Source organism: Mytilus californianus, unplaced genomic scaffold (genome assembly GCF_021869535.1).
Source record: "Mytilus californianus isolate M0D057914Y unplaced genomic scaffold, xbMytCali1.0.p SCAF_2, whole genome shotgun sequence".
NCBI lineage: Eukaryota > Metazoa > Mollusca > Bivalvia > Mytilida > Mytilidae > Mytilus > Mytilus californianus.
This window is the reverse complement of record NW_026262668.1, coordinates 117,339,734-117,357,623: the sequence shown is the minus strand read 5'-3', so window position 1 is coordinate 117,357,623 and position 17,890 is coordinate 117,339,734. Positions and strand designations below refer to the sequence as shown.

Below are 17,890 nucleotides of genomic sequence, written 5' to 3'. Positions count from 1 at the left end.
CACATGTCAATGAGTGCTTACATCTCATATATCATAGTGAAATTGATATTAAGGATACTTCCGAAAATAGAAGGTCTGCTTCATATCTTTTGTCCTCGATATTGACACAGACTACAAACTAGAATCTATGAAAAACTTGATGATTTCATCTTTCCAATTGTCAACTTCCCATTTCTCAGCAGTAACATACCCGCTGCTCCATCGTATGGCGCTTACATATCTCAGTTAATACGTTTCCCTGTCGACGCACTCGACATTGCTCCTTTTGGAGTTCATGTGATTCACTCAGTTTTTGTTTATTACCTTGAATTGTGTCTTTCTTATTGATTTACGAGATTTGAACATCGGTAAACTAATGTCGCTTTAATTTACCTCCCGTAAAAACACACGGTCAAAAACATTAAAATAAAGCAAAATATTCTACATTTGTTGAAATGTTATTAATTAGATATAATCAAATAAATTTATTCATTTGAATGAAAATTCTTAATAGTAAATTGAATTCCTGCATCGGCTGACTTGATTGAACATCTAGACCTATTGTGTTCTGCTATTTTACAATCCAAGATGGTGAAAGACTTTCTTACCACCTTGAACATTCAAAAAAAGGTTGAAGTTGATTAACGGGAAAGAAGAGTATGATAATAAGTTATGATTTCGATTTCAGTGTGCTAAGCACTAGTCGAGACCATAAATTTGAAAAATGAAACAAATATTTTATAGCATCAATGCCAAATAGGACCTGAATAAAACAACCAAAACATTCTGTTAAGTGATTTATCCTAAAAGAGTAGCAAATCTTGGTTTTATCACATTCACATTACAAACAGAAGAATGAGTTGTTTTACATGTATTAAAACACTTGCTGCTAGGCGGATGCGGCACTTGGGAATTGTCATTAAGATTAAAACGCAGACATTCGGGATTATGCAATAAATTTCCACTGCGAGTTTCTTTTATCATTACCTTTGAGTGACATTACCTTAAAATGAAGTATTTTTGTATTCTGCTTCACGGATAAGGGCTCCCGATTCAATACAACAAGACGTCCCTTATATATGAATAAAGATATCCAGATCATCAATTTATTTCACATATATATGGCTTTGTTTGCAAACAATACTCGTCAACTAATGCCCCCTTAGTGACTCTTAAAGCAGCACAATCAGCTTCTGAGCCATGATATTGAACGTCAATATTATTTGGTTGATTAGTCTTAAAAGTCATAAAATCTGAAGAATTTAGAGAAATCCACTTCCAGTTACCTTCTTCAGAAATGTCTGAAGCGCCAACATAGTAAGCACCATCAAGTTGTGGAAGATGGTCTGAAAATAATAATCGCTAGATAAAATCTTGCAACGCAGTCATAAAAAAACTTAATTGTTTTTTATCACAACTCTGAAAATTGCATGGACATTATCTAGCTACATATAAATTTTGATACTGGCATTGAAGTATAATAAATTAATTCCTTGCATTTATTGTCTATTTCCTGCTAAATGATAATCGTATTGTAATGTGATCCTCTCCTACATGTACTTGTAAAATAAAAATTTGTCTCTGATGGATAGTTGTCTTATGACATTCATACAATATTGATTTTGATTAATCTTATTTTCTTATTGACGTGTTTGTTTTTGTGTATTATTGACGTGTTTGTTTTTGTGTTTTATTGAAATGTTTGTTTTTGTGTATTATTGACGTATACCACACGCCTCTTTTTATACGTATACATTTATATTGAATTTGTACGAATAATAAGTTTTGCATAAACTGGCAATAGTTTATAAAGATCGGATATCTATAATGTTTCAAAAATTTGTACTCCACTGATCATCTAGTTAAAGAGTATCACTGTCAAACTGCCAACAACATTGTTAAGGAAACAGGAAAAATTACGTAAATTAAAAGGACTTAAAGGACCAGTGCCAAATGGAAACTAGATATCATTGAGATGGGAGCCATCTCTGTGGGCCCCGCTGTGAATAATGTGTGGTAAAAAATTTGTATCTTTATCATTGGACATGGGGTTGTCAACTGAAACCGCAGTTTATGACCTTGACCTTTGACCTAGGAAGTTGTACATAAATTAGGACACACCCTCTGCTTTTGGTTTATATACATGTCAAGTATAAACATTTAAATCATAACGGTTCTCAAGATATAGAGCGGACACGATCTTTAACATAGGACATGGGGTTGTCAACTAAAACCAAAGTTTTTGACCTTGACCTTTGACCTAGGAAGTTGTACATACATTATGACACACCCTCTGGTGTTGGTTTATATATATGTCAAGTATAAACTTTGAAATCATAACGGTTCTCAAAATATAGAGCGGATACAATCTTTACCATAGCACATGGGGTTGTCAACTAAAACCAGTTTTTGACCTTGACCTTTGACCTAGGAAGTTGTACATACATTATGACACACCCTCTGGTGTTGGTTAATATACATGTCAAGTATGAAATCATAACGGTTCTCTAGATATAGAGCGGACACAATTTGTTAAGGACGGACGGACGGACGGACAGACGGACGGACAGACGGACAGACGGAAGGACGGACAGACTGATCACTATAGGGCGTCCGCCGTTCGGCGGGCCCTAATTACCCCCGGCCTTGCTTACCATACAGAGCAATGGTTCGATCAACATACTCTAAAAAGTTGATTTTCTCTAGGCAGATATCACAGAAGATCCGTCGCAATTCAATCATATTTGTTATCGCACTTCAGGAAATATGTTTCGTTATTCGAAACAACTTGATCGTTACTCAACAAACTTCACAAATGTTTATGATTGTCGTAGATATAAAACGTTAGAGTAAATCGCTCAAAATTATAAGATCATACTTTCGTATATATGTGTATAAAAAGGTATAACTAGATCTAGATCTACTTACAATATGTTTTTAAGATGCCCACTACAGATGTGTGTTTCGTTAAAGAATCAAGTACAATAAGATGTCCTCCAGAACGTTCACAGTCATTCAGAGCATTAAACCAAGACATATCTGTTGTACTTTTTCTCAGGCATAAACCTTTATAGTATATGTATCCATGTTTCGTACATTCTACAATTAATATTTACACTGCATTAGTGGAATCATTACTAAAATACTTGAAGAGTTAGAATTATATAAGTTGTACGTGTATAGCTCATGCACGAATGAAAACGCTACAGAAGTTGGTTTGCACCGCTGTGATGATAACAATACACCAGAATATGTATGCCTCTCTCTATAGATATATATGGAATGAAAAATGATACGTATCCAAGAGAAAATAACACTACAACGTATATATTTGCTGCAACCAAAACACTCTTTTTCATCAGAAGCGCTCAAACTCCAAAAATTGATAGCCAAGAATGTTAAAATACACGAACACGTCAAAAACGATAAGACTAAAAGGTATCGAAAAATAATAGCAAATATCACCCAATGATAACTTTGCCTGGGGTACCTGGAACCTACTGTTCTTGATAATTTCTTGATTAATAAACGGCGAACTTAGGAAAGTTATGTTAGGCATGTAAATGATATGTTATGAAAAGATAGGAACCTGAGTCAGAGACAGACTGTATAAAGATAAGCATTGAATGAAAATGAAGTAAATTGGTTTCTTATATACTTTATCTCAAACTGGGAGAAGGTAAGGCTAAAAATTAAAAAAAGTGTTTCCGCCAGGAAGATAAACATTACAGCTTGTGTTATATATAACTTAGTAAAGGGATTAGAGAGAATACAACAAACACAGGTTAATATTGGAGAGATGTCATACATCCTTTAGGAAGACGAAAGATACCATGGAAGCCTCATAGCAAAAAAAAGGCGTCAATTTGATGTTTGAGTTTGATCTTCGTAGGGATCGAAAGAAAATATCTCCCACTCAATCAGAATTCATTTAGTTGAGCATTCTTTTATTTGAATAAAGATGCAAACAGGATCTGACGCAAATTTTAATAAAACATGACGACTTCTCCTACACAATGATAGCATATTGAGCATGAATATACACTATCAAATAAAAGTAATAAATGCCAAGTGAATGTACATCAATGATTGAAAACAGTAATGATTTTTGAAAAGTAAAAGTGATGAAATGAAGACATGGAACTTCAAGGAAAAAAGGTTTGATACAATAATAGCAGCATTAAATATCAAACTGTTATATAAACATTATGTCAAATTCTGCAGTTATTACAGAAAAAGTTTTTTTTTTGTACTTGCTATCAAATCCGTCCTACAACTACAAGCGGTAGTCAGTACTTGCTTTATATACAAGTAACCATTAAGAAAGGAAAAACAACATCTTATTTGCTTTAAAATAATACACAATCTTCTAGGGTCATATCAAAAAAAATCTGGCACTAATTTTTATGTCATCATAAAGAGTTCTTAGCGTTTAATTATATCTTCGAACATCGAATTGAAGTTAATAATGTAGATCTGATAATAAAGCAAAATGTTTGTTTAGTAAATGACTGTGAAATTGCTTAAGGGCTGTGAAAACATGCAACTACGGCGTCTTTTACACTGATAGTTTCATTGCTTTCAAATTCATGTTATAGTTTTGGGAGTATAGATAAAAAAATCATCATTATAATTTTGCACACCAGATACGCGTTTCGTGCATAAACGACTCATCAGTGACTTCAAATACGAAAAGTTGTGACAAATAAGGCTAAGGCAATCTATACTTAGGGGTAGAAAAACCTAATGTTTCGAATGATTCAACATTTTATAAACAGTAAACGTACAGAAAAATGAACATATCCATTTTTTTTCATGTCAAAGCGAAAGTGCTGACTACTGGTACAGTTACAACTAAATTTATTATCAAAATCATTGATAAAACATTCAGTAAACACCAGCTTGGTATTTTAAAACACTTTGGATTAATACCTTGCATTTATATTATCATATATTTGTCAGAAAGGTTACTTACTATCTGATCTTGAACTTGATTATGTTTCTTGAATAAGCGGGCAGGGGCTTATTTCTAAATTGCTCTATGTGAAATTGAGTAAAATAAGAAGAAAAATAGTAATTTTAGATTGAGGCTGTAGATCAGTAATATGCGGAAGAAGAGAAAAGAACACCGAGGTTAAGTTATAATGGTATCTTAATTACGCAAAATAACTTGTTGACAGGATTCAAAGCAATTCCATATCTTTTTAGTTGACGGTCCGGTAGTCATTGGTGTGGCGTTAAAATTTAAATTCGTCCAGATTTCTTGCGAGATTCGTTCTAACCACTGTATGATTTTTGGTTATAAAGATTGTCAGGATTATCATCAGATATTTTTTTAATTTATAATTTTCAAAAAACTATTTAGCGCTAACACGTTGGTGTTGAAGGCATTTTGAAACAAAATTGCAAATCTGACATTTATTTGCAAACAAAATTCTGCGAAGGATTTTGCTAACCAAAATGAATCAATTTGTAACTGAAAGAAGTAACATTACTTAATTTCAAATATTAGTATAAATTTTGGTTTTAGTTAAGGATGTCCATCTTATACATAATTCGACAAAAATTGTGAAAATTGCAGTTTTGAGCTGTCTTCAGGCGAGTATAATTTGCCATCTGATTTGGAATAAGCCATTATATTGTTAAAACCTCAAAGTACACACATGGAACTAAATATGATTATGAAAATATGTGTGAAAGTTAAGAAAACAACACCATAAGTTTTGACAGAGGTGGGCTATTGTACAATGACTGTCTACGGATAAAGAAATAGTATGGAACCTAAGACGAATGGTTCTACTTTAATATTTACTGGTAGGAATAGATAATCTGGGATCACAGATAATGTAATGTGATGTAACGACGCACTTTATTTGTTTTAAATGTGCTTTACCACTTTCCACAATTAAGGTTATGAAACGATTACATTTACGAGTGATGTAATATTGAAGTTTTAATGTAACTAGTATACTATTTGATCTCGGCTAGCAAATCAAATCCTTCAACACAAACTATCAGAATACAAGCGTCTATTTCACTTTTGTAAATATTTTCTGTGTAGTGTTTTGGGGAGTGTTGTTTGGGAGTTGTCGGTTTTTTCTTGTGACCATGTTAATTTTTGTCCTACTTGGGAATATGTTTTTTTTTTATTTCCCACTTGATATCTTCGTTCTTTATCTACATTATTTGGCATTTAATTTTTCTGAATGATTTTTCATTTTTGGAAGCAATATAATCCCTAATGGAGTCACTAGGATAAGTAGATACATGAACGGTACCAAGTTTACTGCACCAGATGTTAAGTAATAGATGTAAATAAAGATATTAGACTTATTTGGAAGTTTATGACCTAAAATTGTATTTGATCTAAGGAAAACAACACGAGCAATATATACCGAGTTTTTAATGAAACAATTAGAGATGGATGGTCAAAATACCGAGTAGGAACATGAAATTGTGAGGTTTTTTTCATGCGCAAAACTTCAACTTAAAGTAGAGTCAGAAATAGTTTAAATAAAGGCAACAGTAGTATACCGCTGTTCGAAACTCAAAAATCGATAGAGATAAAAACAAATCCGGGTTACAAACTAAAACTGAGGGAAACGCATCAAATATAAGAGGAGAACAACGACACAACAAAAACACAACATTAAAATGTAACACACACAGAAACGAACTATAATATAACAATGGCCATTTTCCTGACTTGGTACAGGACATTTTAAGAAAAAAATGGTGGGTTGAACCTGGTTTTGTGGCATGCCAAATCTCCCGCTTTAGAGGCAACGTCAAACACAACACCAAAACGACAACATCACATGACAGGACCACAATACAAATAAATGGGAGCACATATAGGACAAAGATACACACGAATAATAGCTAACAAAAGGTACTAGGCTTAAAATTCAATACGCCAGACGTGCGTCTCGTCCACACAAGACCATTCAGTGACGCTCAGATGAAAAAAGCTTGAAAGCCAAAACAAGTACAAAGCCGAAGAGCACCGAGGACCAAAACTTCCAAAAAGTTGCGCCTAACACGGCCAGGGTTTTCTGCCTGGGACAAGAACATCCTTATTATTTAGAATAATTTATAATTTTGCAAACAGTAAATTTTATAAAATGACTATATAATAGATATACATGATAAAACCGAAGTGGGGACTAACTACAGAATAAAAACGGATACATTACATAAAACAAATTAATCCAATATATAAAAATACACAGCCGAGCTAGCCAAAGCATCAACGCACAAAGTGACGTCACATTTGAAATTCTAAAAAAAAAAAACACACACAAAGTGACGTCACATTTGAATTTGTAAATATATTTCCCAAAAATAAGATAGGATTAGGATTGATTCAAGATTAGATTTGTAATACTGACATTACATTTATTAATAACAATGAAAATTACAATACTTATTGATATCAAATTGTGGTAGTAATTAGATAATTAATTGTATTATCTAGCTATGTCGGTGTTTCTTCTGAATCAAACTGTAAACCAAATATATCGTATAAATTTCCTTGAACCAAACTAAAATCTAATAAATGAAGGGGGTGATTAATTATCTTTACCATAACACACGAATATAACAGAAAAGACGTTAAGACATTTGACAAAATCCGACGAGAATAACAAATATAACATCAAAATTAAATACATGAATTTGGGATAGAAAGGTACCGTGACACATCTTATAGCAATGCGGTTTAACACTCAGCAAAACAGTCACAATCGGGAATAAACCACGTTCGGTAATTAAAAGATCAGACGACGTAATGACAAACCACAATCTAACACGTGGTAAAAATGTCCTTAGTTAGTTTGGACAAAAACCGATCAAGTCTACGACTATGCAAAGAAACAATATGTTATCCGAAACTTGATTTAAAAGGAGCAATGGAAGAAAAATAACAGAAAATAATTTCTAAAGGCGAAGTATACGTAATTGATGAAATTTTTTGTGCATTTAAGAATAGTTGAACTGCATCTGAATATTTGAAAAACGATAAAAATGATATATGTAGCATTCATACTTATAAAGATACAATCAATCGATATAGCTATGAAATATATATTTGAAAATGATTAGAATGTACGAAATAAGTCGCAGAAAATTCTGCCGACACTGCAGATTATTGCTTAAAAAGATTGTAGTTGTGGACATTTCCATTTTAATGAAATGAAAATATTAGGGATGACCTGTCACCAGACTCGAGTAAATACTATCAATGTCATCTGAATATGAAAGCAATTACATGACCTTGCTAGTATTAACGTCCAAAACATTTACCCTTCTTAATTAAAACTTTTCAATCACTAGATGTTTTCGATTAATTTGGTATTAGTTGTTGGATCGTGAATATAATAAAGGATTTTTAAGTCAATAACTTAGATTATCCACTAGTTTTATACAAATTACGTGCTGAAACTATATATCCAATTAACGTTAAATTGAAAAATTAACATGACATTGTTTAATAGTAATACAGCACCAATTAGCCAGCTATTCAGGATATTGATCAGTGGATGTAGAAATTTACAGATTATATAGTTTTATTTGGCAACGCTTGCTTGGTTAGTATGCGTAAAACGGATACAATACTCTGAAAGCATTTCAGTTGTCACATAGTAATTTCGTTGTGTAAAAAAAGTAGAACCAATAACCCACGAAATATTTTGACAACAGCACCATATTCAGTATGAAAATTAGTAGCAGCATAGTTTTATACGTATATTATGAGGTTCTGACAAAATTATGGGTGCCTATAACCAACTTAAAAGTGCAATTTTCAATTCTAAAGGGTCTCATGGGGGGGGGGGCTTCTGGTCCCAGATCCCGTTTATTGTTTTGTCAGATTCCCGTATCCAGCTTATCATTGTAACAATAACGTTTGTAATTTCACGTGTCCCGCCCGACTTCATTTCCCGTTTTCACGCACAATAATTTGACTTCCACGTGTCAAGCTTACAAAAAATCGGCCAATCTCGTGTCACGCTTAGACCCCAATGAGACCTACATTATACATTTTGTCCCTTTTCGAGAATTAATCCCTAAAAATGTATGAAAAGGATATTCTATCACTATCAAATTATGTAATTATATAAAAACTGCATAGAATATTAGATCTCATATAGTTTCATAACTTTACATTTGTCATAGTATTTTACTACTGTTCTCTGCTGTCTATATCCATGTTTTATATTATGTAATATATGTTGTTAATTTTGTCATAGCCTGTTTATGTTTTTGCACTTAAGATTCATTCATTCATTTTGAAACCAAAAGGAATTAAGTTGAAAATGATAGTGTATTGAGTCCACCAAATAGAAATTAAATCGTTTCAGTAAAAGAAGTCCATCCACGTTACATTTTACAAAAACATTTAAATGTTTTAGTATTGCATTACAGTTGTTTCAGGTATGTGTAGTCCTAGAATAACATTTTTAATTTTATGGCGTTAAGATATCTCATTTAATACGATACGCTAGTGCATGTTCACACTATATGATCCTATATGAACTTTGTTAACAGGGGTGTGCACCTTACACAAAAACTGCCACAACAGAGTTATGAGGAAGAACGACTGAAATCAACAATACATAAGTTTTACTGTCACTTTCACGAATTGGTTGACTGATACGATGTGTCGGTGTCTGAACTCACTTAGTCTAGCGACATGTTTTCGCGAATACCAGAATGGTCTTCTGATCTGTAATTTTACCGATTGTGTTCTGTTTCCGATTGACTGACGGTGAAAACGCATGGTGGGTGATGCATGCACAGCAGAGGACTCTTACCCTGTCGACGCAACCGGTCTCGCTCTGTTTGGAGGTCATGCGATTCCCTGATTTTGAGTGTCTTACCTTTGTCTGTCTTTTCCTAATAGATTTACGAGAATTTAACATCGGTTAGCTACTGTCGCTTTAACTTGACTATCACCATACATTGTCATTCAGGACAGATTTCTACATAAGACTATTTTATGATAAACGAATGATATTTGTTCTTCATCCTTTCAGATATGTTAATGTATTATACAATGCCAAATACAGAAATGTAATAAATGTTTTGAATGTCTTATATCATTCTAACATGTACGGAATTATATGCTTTAATTGTATTGTCTCCTGTTGCGATTCCCAGATGCGACTGCAGGCTAATTGAAATAAAGTTTCAAGTATTATGAGTTTTAGAATGACAGGTGTTTGGTCATAACTTTCATGTTTATGTGACAATACTGTTGAAGAAAACTTTTATTTATTTACTGAACAAATTATTCATGTTAAACTTTCAAGAATAAGCTTTGGTAAGATTTGACTAATATTGATTTTTTTTTTATCTACATTTATTTGGATCAAGTCTTCAGTGGACGCTCATATCGTTTGGATATTATATAAAATTTTAGCAGAGTTAATATATAAATAAACAATTTATCAGTGTGATGGTACTGAAAGCTGATACTACAACAATAATGATAATTTGAATAAGCCTTTTCTTTGAATGGTAAAATAGAAAATGGAAACGGGGAATGTGTCAAAGAGACAATAACTAGACCAAAGAGCAGAAAACAGCCCAAGGCCACCAATGGGTCTTCAACGCAGCGAGAAAATCCGGTATCCGGGGGCGGGTTTTAGCTGGCCCCTAAACAATAATGGTAGGTTGTCTAAAGAAAGAAAAAAACACTAGAATGTGGTGTAAATTGTTGATATAAATACAGTTTACTACTTCCAAATAAAATAACACTACATTTTACACTTCCGATGCGATTTTCTGGATTTACCTTCACCAGGAACAAGCCAAGTATTACAAGTACCAGAACGCGTGAAGAGCTATATGAACAAAAGGGACCGAAACATATTAGTATAATATTTGTAAGGTCAACTTCAAGTTACATCTCTTCAGAATTAACAATTAGTCATGGAAGACTTGTTCTAAACTTTGTTACAAAAAGAAAACCCACTTGATTAGGATCTTCTTTAGATTTGATGAACTTTTTTTGCTTCATATGAGTGATCAAAAAGACAAATACATAAAAATTCAACGAACAACAGAGGGACGAACGTGTTTGTGTACGGTTGTGAAAGCGATTGCAATTAGTAAAAAATGCACATTCTTATAAAAGATATACTGGTGATGTAAAGATACCATGCATACATGAAGATCCGGTTCATAACTAGTAACTAGTAAAAACTATCGGGATGGAGATCTTTTAATACGATACAGCATGTTCTCATTATAGAGATTTATTAACATGTGCAGAGGAAAACTGTTAACTCAAATAACTTATCTAGCAATAGTATTCCTAGACAAATTGCTGTCGCGTAGTAGTTGAGCCAAAAAAGTCACAGTTTTTTTCTAACATTGTGAAATATTTTAACCCTGTTACAGCTCCCACAATCTACTATCGTTCATCTTACATTACCTATCTGTCCTTTTCCTTTGAGACGTGCTACTGGTTATGACTTTGAAATCATATGACGGGCGATACTTACATAGCAGAATTCGCTCAAATTGTCGACTTACCTTAACTCAGTCCGGTTGAAGTCCACAATTTTCACGCCTTTGTTTTAATTACTAAACTACAACGGTGGTAATCATATTGTAACATTGTATCTGAATTAAAGGCAAATTGTATGTTCTTAACACATAAATGACAAGGAGGACACGTACATATGTGTAGGTTAGAATCAAAACGGGAATTACTACTCAATGAAACATATACTGCGCTGTAACGTTCTTAGTGGAACTATTTCGGGTAAAAAAAAAAAAAATTATTATTTTTCTAGTTAATTATTTCATAAAACAATGCCATGGCATTCGTCCCTAAAAAATATTGTTTAAACATATTGTTTATATGATAGAGTATATTTCACATAATTTTCTTACCATTTACAGGTCTTTTTACATAGATTTGTGTATCATTCTGAAGGTAAGTGCTGCTTGGTGTCAGGTCCGTATTACAGTAACAACTTCCATTTGTGGTTATAACACTAAGACATTCGGGTAAATCAAAACAGTGCAGAAAACAATCATGTCGTTGGTTGCTTTCCTTTCGGCATATAAATGTGGACGTTTGCGAGGACATTAGAATTGAAATGTCAGGTATTAATTGAAATGACATTCCCATGTTAGCACCAGCACTTCTAATATCTATAAAAGCAATAAAACTTGAATTTTGATTTATACATCAAGAGCATAATTTTGATAGTTTTATCATGATAAAGAATTGTTATAATATGAGCTTGAAGTAATTTTTATATATATATATGTGTATCTTTCCGCCTATAAACATCTAGGATTATCGTCGGTTAAAAGCGAACACGTAAAGACTGTATATAATTGTATATTTGGTAAGTGGGCGTGTTTTATTTTATACAGTTAGTAGTGTGTTACGTCCCTTTATAAAAACATCTTGGCGTTGAAAAAAATGACAATGAATGAAGATATTGATGATAAACGATTTAAAATAAATATAGAAAACACATTAAAAGCTATCAAATTGTTATTGTTGGCATTTAACTTTGTATAGACCAATGGAAGTAGGTTCTTAATATTGAAGACTTGTCACTTTCATAGGCACTAGTCTAAATTCCACATATTAAGATAGTCGGTAAGATAAATTCAAAGTTTGCTAGTGACCTATAACGATATATACGGGGTTAGTAAATTCTTTATACAAATTAAAAACTGAACCACTTTTGTATAATACTAAAATTTCAAAGTTTACGCAGGTTGAATATATACAACAGAGACTCCATAAATATGCATACAAAAAAGAGTAGTGATGTGCGATATGAGCTGGTACAATTCTAAAACTCCCATGTGTCGAAAGTTAAGTTATTACAACAAAGACTGCGTAAATATACATCCCCAATGAATAGGACTGTCCGATTTGAACTGGTATAAATCTAAAATTTCAAAGTTGACGAAGTTTAAGTAAATACAACAGAGGCTGTGTTGCCACGATGTCTCAGATGCAGGGGTTCGAATCCCGTGAGGGAAGAATATATATATATCAAATTTTATAAAGTTTTCAAGGCGACGAATAAAATACGTTGTAACTTATCAACGCAGTGAGATTATTTCAATCTGTATAATTTGTCTACATCTGGATCTGTATCGCTGCTTAAGGAATGTCAGTGCCCGAGGGTACTATCCATTCATTAGTCAGTGTTTCGGCAGTAGTATGTTTTAAATGTTATACTTGAATTTTCAAGGAACTTAATGCAATCATACTTAAACTTAGGCTGAAATCATCTGTTGCAAAAATGTCATTTGGCGGTTGTGGCTATCTAGTGAGGTCGGTGTTGGCTTTGTTGTTATTCAACTTTAAATATTTAACTTCTCAAAAAGCTACATAAAAAGTGAAATATTTCAGAATCATATGTTGTTAACGCTAATAGATGTGTTGCATACATGAATACTTATCGGAAAATATGTTTTGAGATAAAAAAAAAATAAATAAAAAACAGAATGACATGACTCCAGCCGAAAAGACGATAATCTTATTCAACAAAAATGCAAAAAAGCAACTTACTTATTGTCAATACTACCAATGACAGACGTAACAACATAATTCCAATCAAATGGCTTGTTCAGGTAATATATGATGTTGAAAATGTTTTTATCAAATGTCCTATCTTTGTATGTGATTCCATAAACAGTTGTTGTGAACGATTGAAACAACACCATGAAAGCCAATAGTATTGCAAGGCCACGAACCCGTGTTTAACCTTATCATATTGTCGAACATTAACAGGTATTAACTTGAGTAATACTGGAAGATTGATATTAATTGCCGTAACCAATATTTTCACAATCAAATATATTATTAAGTGACAATTTAAATTAATATGTATCATTTATTTACTGATTAACAGATGCCATTCGAAGTTCATGTATTAAGTTGGCATTTCCAATATGTCGTTCATTGAACGGATTACCTATGAAAAATCTGAGAATGAAGAATATTGTGAAAATCCTATATGTTCTCGAGGTTCCTGCTAATTCATGAGATGATTCGTTTTCTCGTTATTAATGTTAACTAATTTGTCATATCAGGATGTGTGTTTGAGATACAATGGATACGCGTTAGTTCGTTAAAAAGGAGCGCCAATGGTACTTTTAAAACAAACTAACGCTTATCCATTGTGTCTCGTACTTAAACTATTGCTGTATCGACTATTCCAAATTACAGTTCTTCTCTAAACCCTATCATAAGTGAGTTCCAATAACAATTAGTTCTCTTGCATGAATTATGCACTTCAATATGTATTAAACGTACAGTCACGTCGATGATTTTAATCGTAGGCAAACATTAATACAAACCCTACGAACTTAGTGTATAATGAAAATGATTCAGAAATTTGTTCATTATTGACAAAATAAAGAACCTTTGAACTAATGTTCCATTAAAACATTATGTTACATATTTTTTTTTATTGTGTTTCACTTCTCGTTTTACACTCTTTGTATTTTACGAATATGGAAAACATGCATTGAAATAGATTAAATTTCCATAAACATCAAATCAGCAATATTTCAATTTATTTTGAAGTTTGCAGTTCATGAAATAGTAGATTATATTAATTAATAAGAAATAGTGAGCCATTCATATTACAAGAATATCAATGATAACACACAAAAGTACGAAAAAAATAAAAGCCGAAACAATTGAATCAGACTAATATTATACCCCAAAATATATGAAATTTCTTCAAATTCAGGCTTAAAACGTTTGTGTAATGTTTTATTCTTCAGGAAACGCCACTAACCAGTTCCACCTGAAGTACCAACGACTCTAAAAGGATACAGGCAACAATACTGACTGTAAGCATTAAACGACCAATTCATTCTCGAACTTAACATAAATACAAGTATAAACGACATTGGCATTGTAATGCAACCATCACGTCAAATAACAAATAAACAAATTTCAATTCTGAAAAGAAATTATTTTTTAACCAAGAACAAACTACAACTGTCTTGAAAAGAAATACGCTGGATACAACACAATTTTCCTGAGAAATTAGTTGAATTGATAAGACGGGCTTGTGTACCCCTTCAAAAGCAAGAGCTTATTGTATATATGTTGTGATCTGTTTGCGGTTGAAAATTTGGGATCTTTTGCATACAAACTGTAACCTGATATGAAACAAGAAGAAACTAAAAAAAAAGTAAAACAACAAAAATACCGAACTCCAAGGGAAATTCAAAACGGAAAGTCCTTTATAAAAAAGCAAAATCAAATGCTCAAACACATCAAACGAACGGAAAACAAATGTCATATTCCTGACTTGGTACAGGCATTTCCTTATTTAGAAAATGGTGGATTAATCCTGTTTTTAAAGCTAGCTAAACCTCTCACTTGTATGACAGTCGCATAGAATTCCATTATATTGACAACAATGTGTGAGCGAAACAAACAGACATAATAGGTAAAAATGTAAAAAAAATGGGGTACAACAGTCAACATTGTAATAGTAAAATACCAATAACTATTTCAACAAAGAAAAACAAAATGGAATATAGACACTCTATAGGAAAAGTACATAAGCTAAATGAAAGACAAGAATGCAAAATTGACCCAAGTACAATACCACTATGGCGGGATGTATAAAGTACAAAGCCACGCCAAAAGTATATTACCAAAAAAGGACTTAGCTGTAAAGGTTAAAAATGTACAAGGACAAGTAAAAAGAACACTATTACACGTAACTAAGATGATTAACAGTGTCAGTACCTAGAAATACTTCAAGACCATCATGTATTATCTGTGAAGTTGATACGGAATATTTATCAACAAAACTAAACTCAACACACATTTTGGCCGGTAACAAAAGTTTTGTAAAAAGGGTCACACCAAAAACACAACTCATCCTCGACAATATTGAGAATAACGGTTGGTCTATTACACAAGTTTATGCTTTATTTTCTTAAGACTGTTTATGGCGTGTTAAACTAAATCCCTTGGATGTGTCCTGATTGATACTTTAGTTTGGTTGATTGATTTTTGGTGTTTTAACGCCACTTTTGGGCTATTTCGTGGCGGCCAGTTTTTATTGGTGGAGGAAGCCGGAGTGCCCGGAGAAAACCACCGACCTTCGATAGGAAAACTAACAATCCTAGTCAATTAAGATTGGAGTCGAGTGCACCCGCACGAGCGGGGTTCGAACTCACAACCTGTGTTGACTGGCTAGTGATTACAGTAGTAACTAATAGACATTTTCGAAAAGTCATCTACACGGACACGTATACCGACACCGATACCTACACTGACTAAAAAAAATAGAGGGACCATATCAAAATGTCAAAATATACTAAATAAATAACCTCGTAAAACTTAGTCGGACTCAGCAGAGGTAAGAAACATATGAATTCATTATTCTGTACTTGGTTTTATATAATTTTTATTCAGAATCTGAGCATTAAACACTAAGTGCTCTCGTTAGTTTTGGAATTCCTTTAGTGATGAATTTGTGATATTCCAACTAATTGTCGAATCATACTGATTGGTCTTTTTTAAAGAAGTAATTGGCATTGTACATGTAGCTTTTAGGGGGAAAATAACAAAAATGGGGAAAATCTTATCAATGCGAAAATCGGGTACAACTTGTTACGTTCAAGCGTGTATGGTTTGACTGTTTTGTCCATAACACGTATAAAGCAAAACTGTGTTACATCATCTCGATTCAGATCCCTTATTTGTATATATTTAGGCTACATTTTGATATGATAACATTACAAATTCACAGCACCAAAACATGAAATATATAGGTCATGTGAAATACCTTTCTTTTGTGCCAAAATAATTGAGTAGGTGTGTTTGAATAACAAAAGAAAAGCTTCCTGCTACTTCAAATGTTTAAACTGGAAGTGTATTTCTTACTTGTATTTTTTCTACTTTCGTTCACTCATTTTACAGTGAAAAAAGTCGGCCACATGCACCTTTCACTATCATAGTGATAACCCTGAATTTTTACTAAAAGCCCTGGACCTTGAAAGTGAATCTTTAAAATGCATAACTTAAAAAAAATGTTTTTTTTTTTAGTGTTATCTAGGGTATTTAGTCTTCAACCTCTGCAAATGTTTAGTCTGCCCTTCTACAAAATACATAAATAGAGTTTTTTAGTGTTTTTTTGAGTTTTCGAAAATTCCCCCTCACAAACAATCAGTTTTAATTGACAAAAGGCCTCAAAGTACATTACATGATGCCTTATAGCCAGTAGATACATTTGTCTTTTAGAATTCAACTGCCGTGTATGGATCATAATTATGCCGGGTTTCAAGAGCTAAATTGACAGCGCGTCATCCCTAGCATGGCTACCATTTTCAATATTGAAAAGGAAAATGAAGAGATAATTTTGACGAAGTAGAATCCGACTTTCTATGTAAAGTTCCATTAATTTACACAAAGCCTCCCCACTATTTTACAAAGTATAATGTGAAGATCGGTCAATTCTCTGCTTCAAAACAGAGCTAATAGATTAACAAATCATCGAGAAAAAAAAATTGTATACAGTATTTAAATGCAAATTAGATAAATATTTTATAAATGCCTGTGATCATTGTACACCTTGAGATGACCCTTCTCAAAAAGGTTACCTGTCGTCCTAGGCATAGGTGTAAGCGTCAGTATCGATAAGTTTTCGAAAATGTCTACTTAGACCACTCGGCCACCGAGGCCCCCCTACTTTAGTTTGGGATAACGTGATTTACTTAATAATTGTTATTGCCTTTGAACTAGCTTACAGTAACTGCAAGAACTTTCAGTTAGGCGAGGGTTTATCGACAGAACCACAATAAAAACTTTTACTGTTCCAGTTTTGAAGATTTTTCTAGGAAGCTTTTGACTAAGATGTATATAAGAAATACAGTTAGTCATGAGTACTTTTTA

General features: G+C 32.8%; 1 protein-coding gene and 1 long non-coding RNA gene across 2 annotated transcripts in view; both read right to left on the bottom strand.

Moving 5' to 3' along the window:
- The window catches only part of LOC127728679 (uncharacterized), a 185,259-nt gene that overhangs the window by 38,181 nt on the left and 129,188 nt on the right, over positions 1 to 17,890 (bottom strand). The window lies entirely within an intron of this gene.
- Positions 874 to 12,151, bottom strand: LOC127728667 (hepatic lectin-like). Its single transcript, XM_052236277.1, has 3 exons — positions 11,881 to 12,151; positions 2,908 to 3,078; positions 874 to 1,325 (listed from the first exon to the last, which is right to left on the bottom strand). Exons 1-3 carry the CDS (start codon positions 12,119 to 12,121, stop codon positions 1,081 to 1,083), a joined length of 657 nt encoding a protein of 218 aa, XP_052092237.1. The 5' UTR covers positions 12,122 to 12,151; the 3' UTR covers positions 874 to 1,080.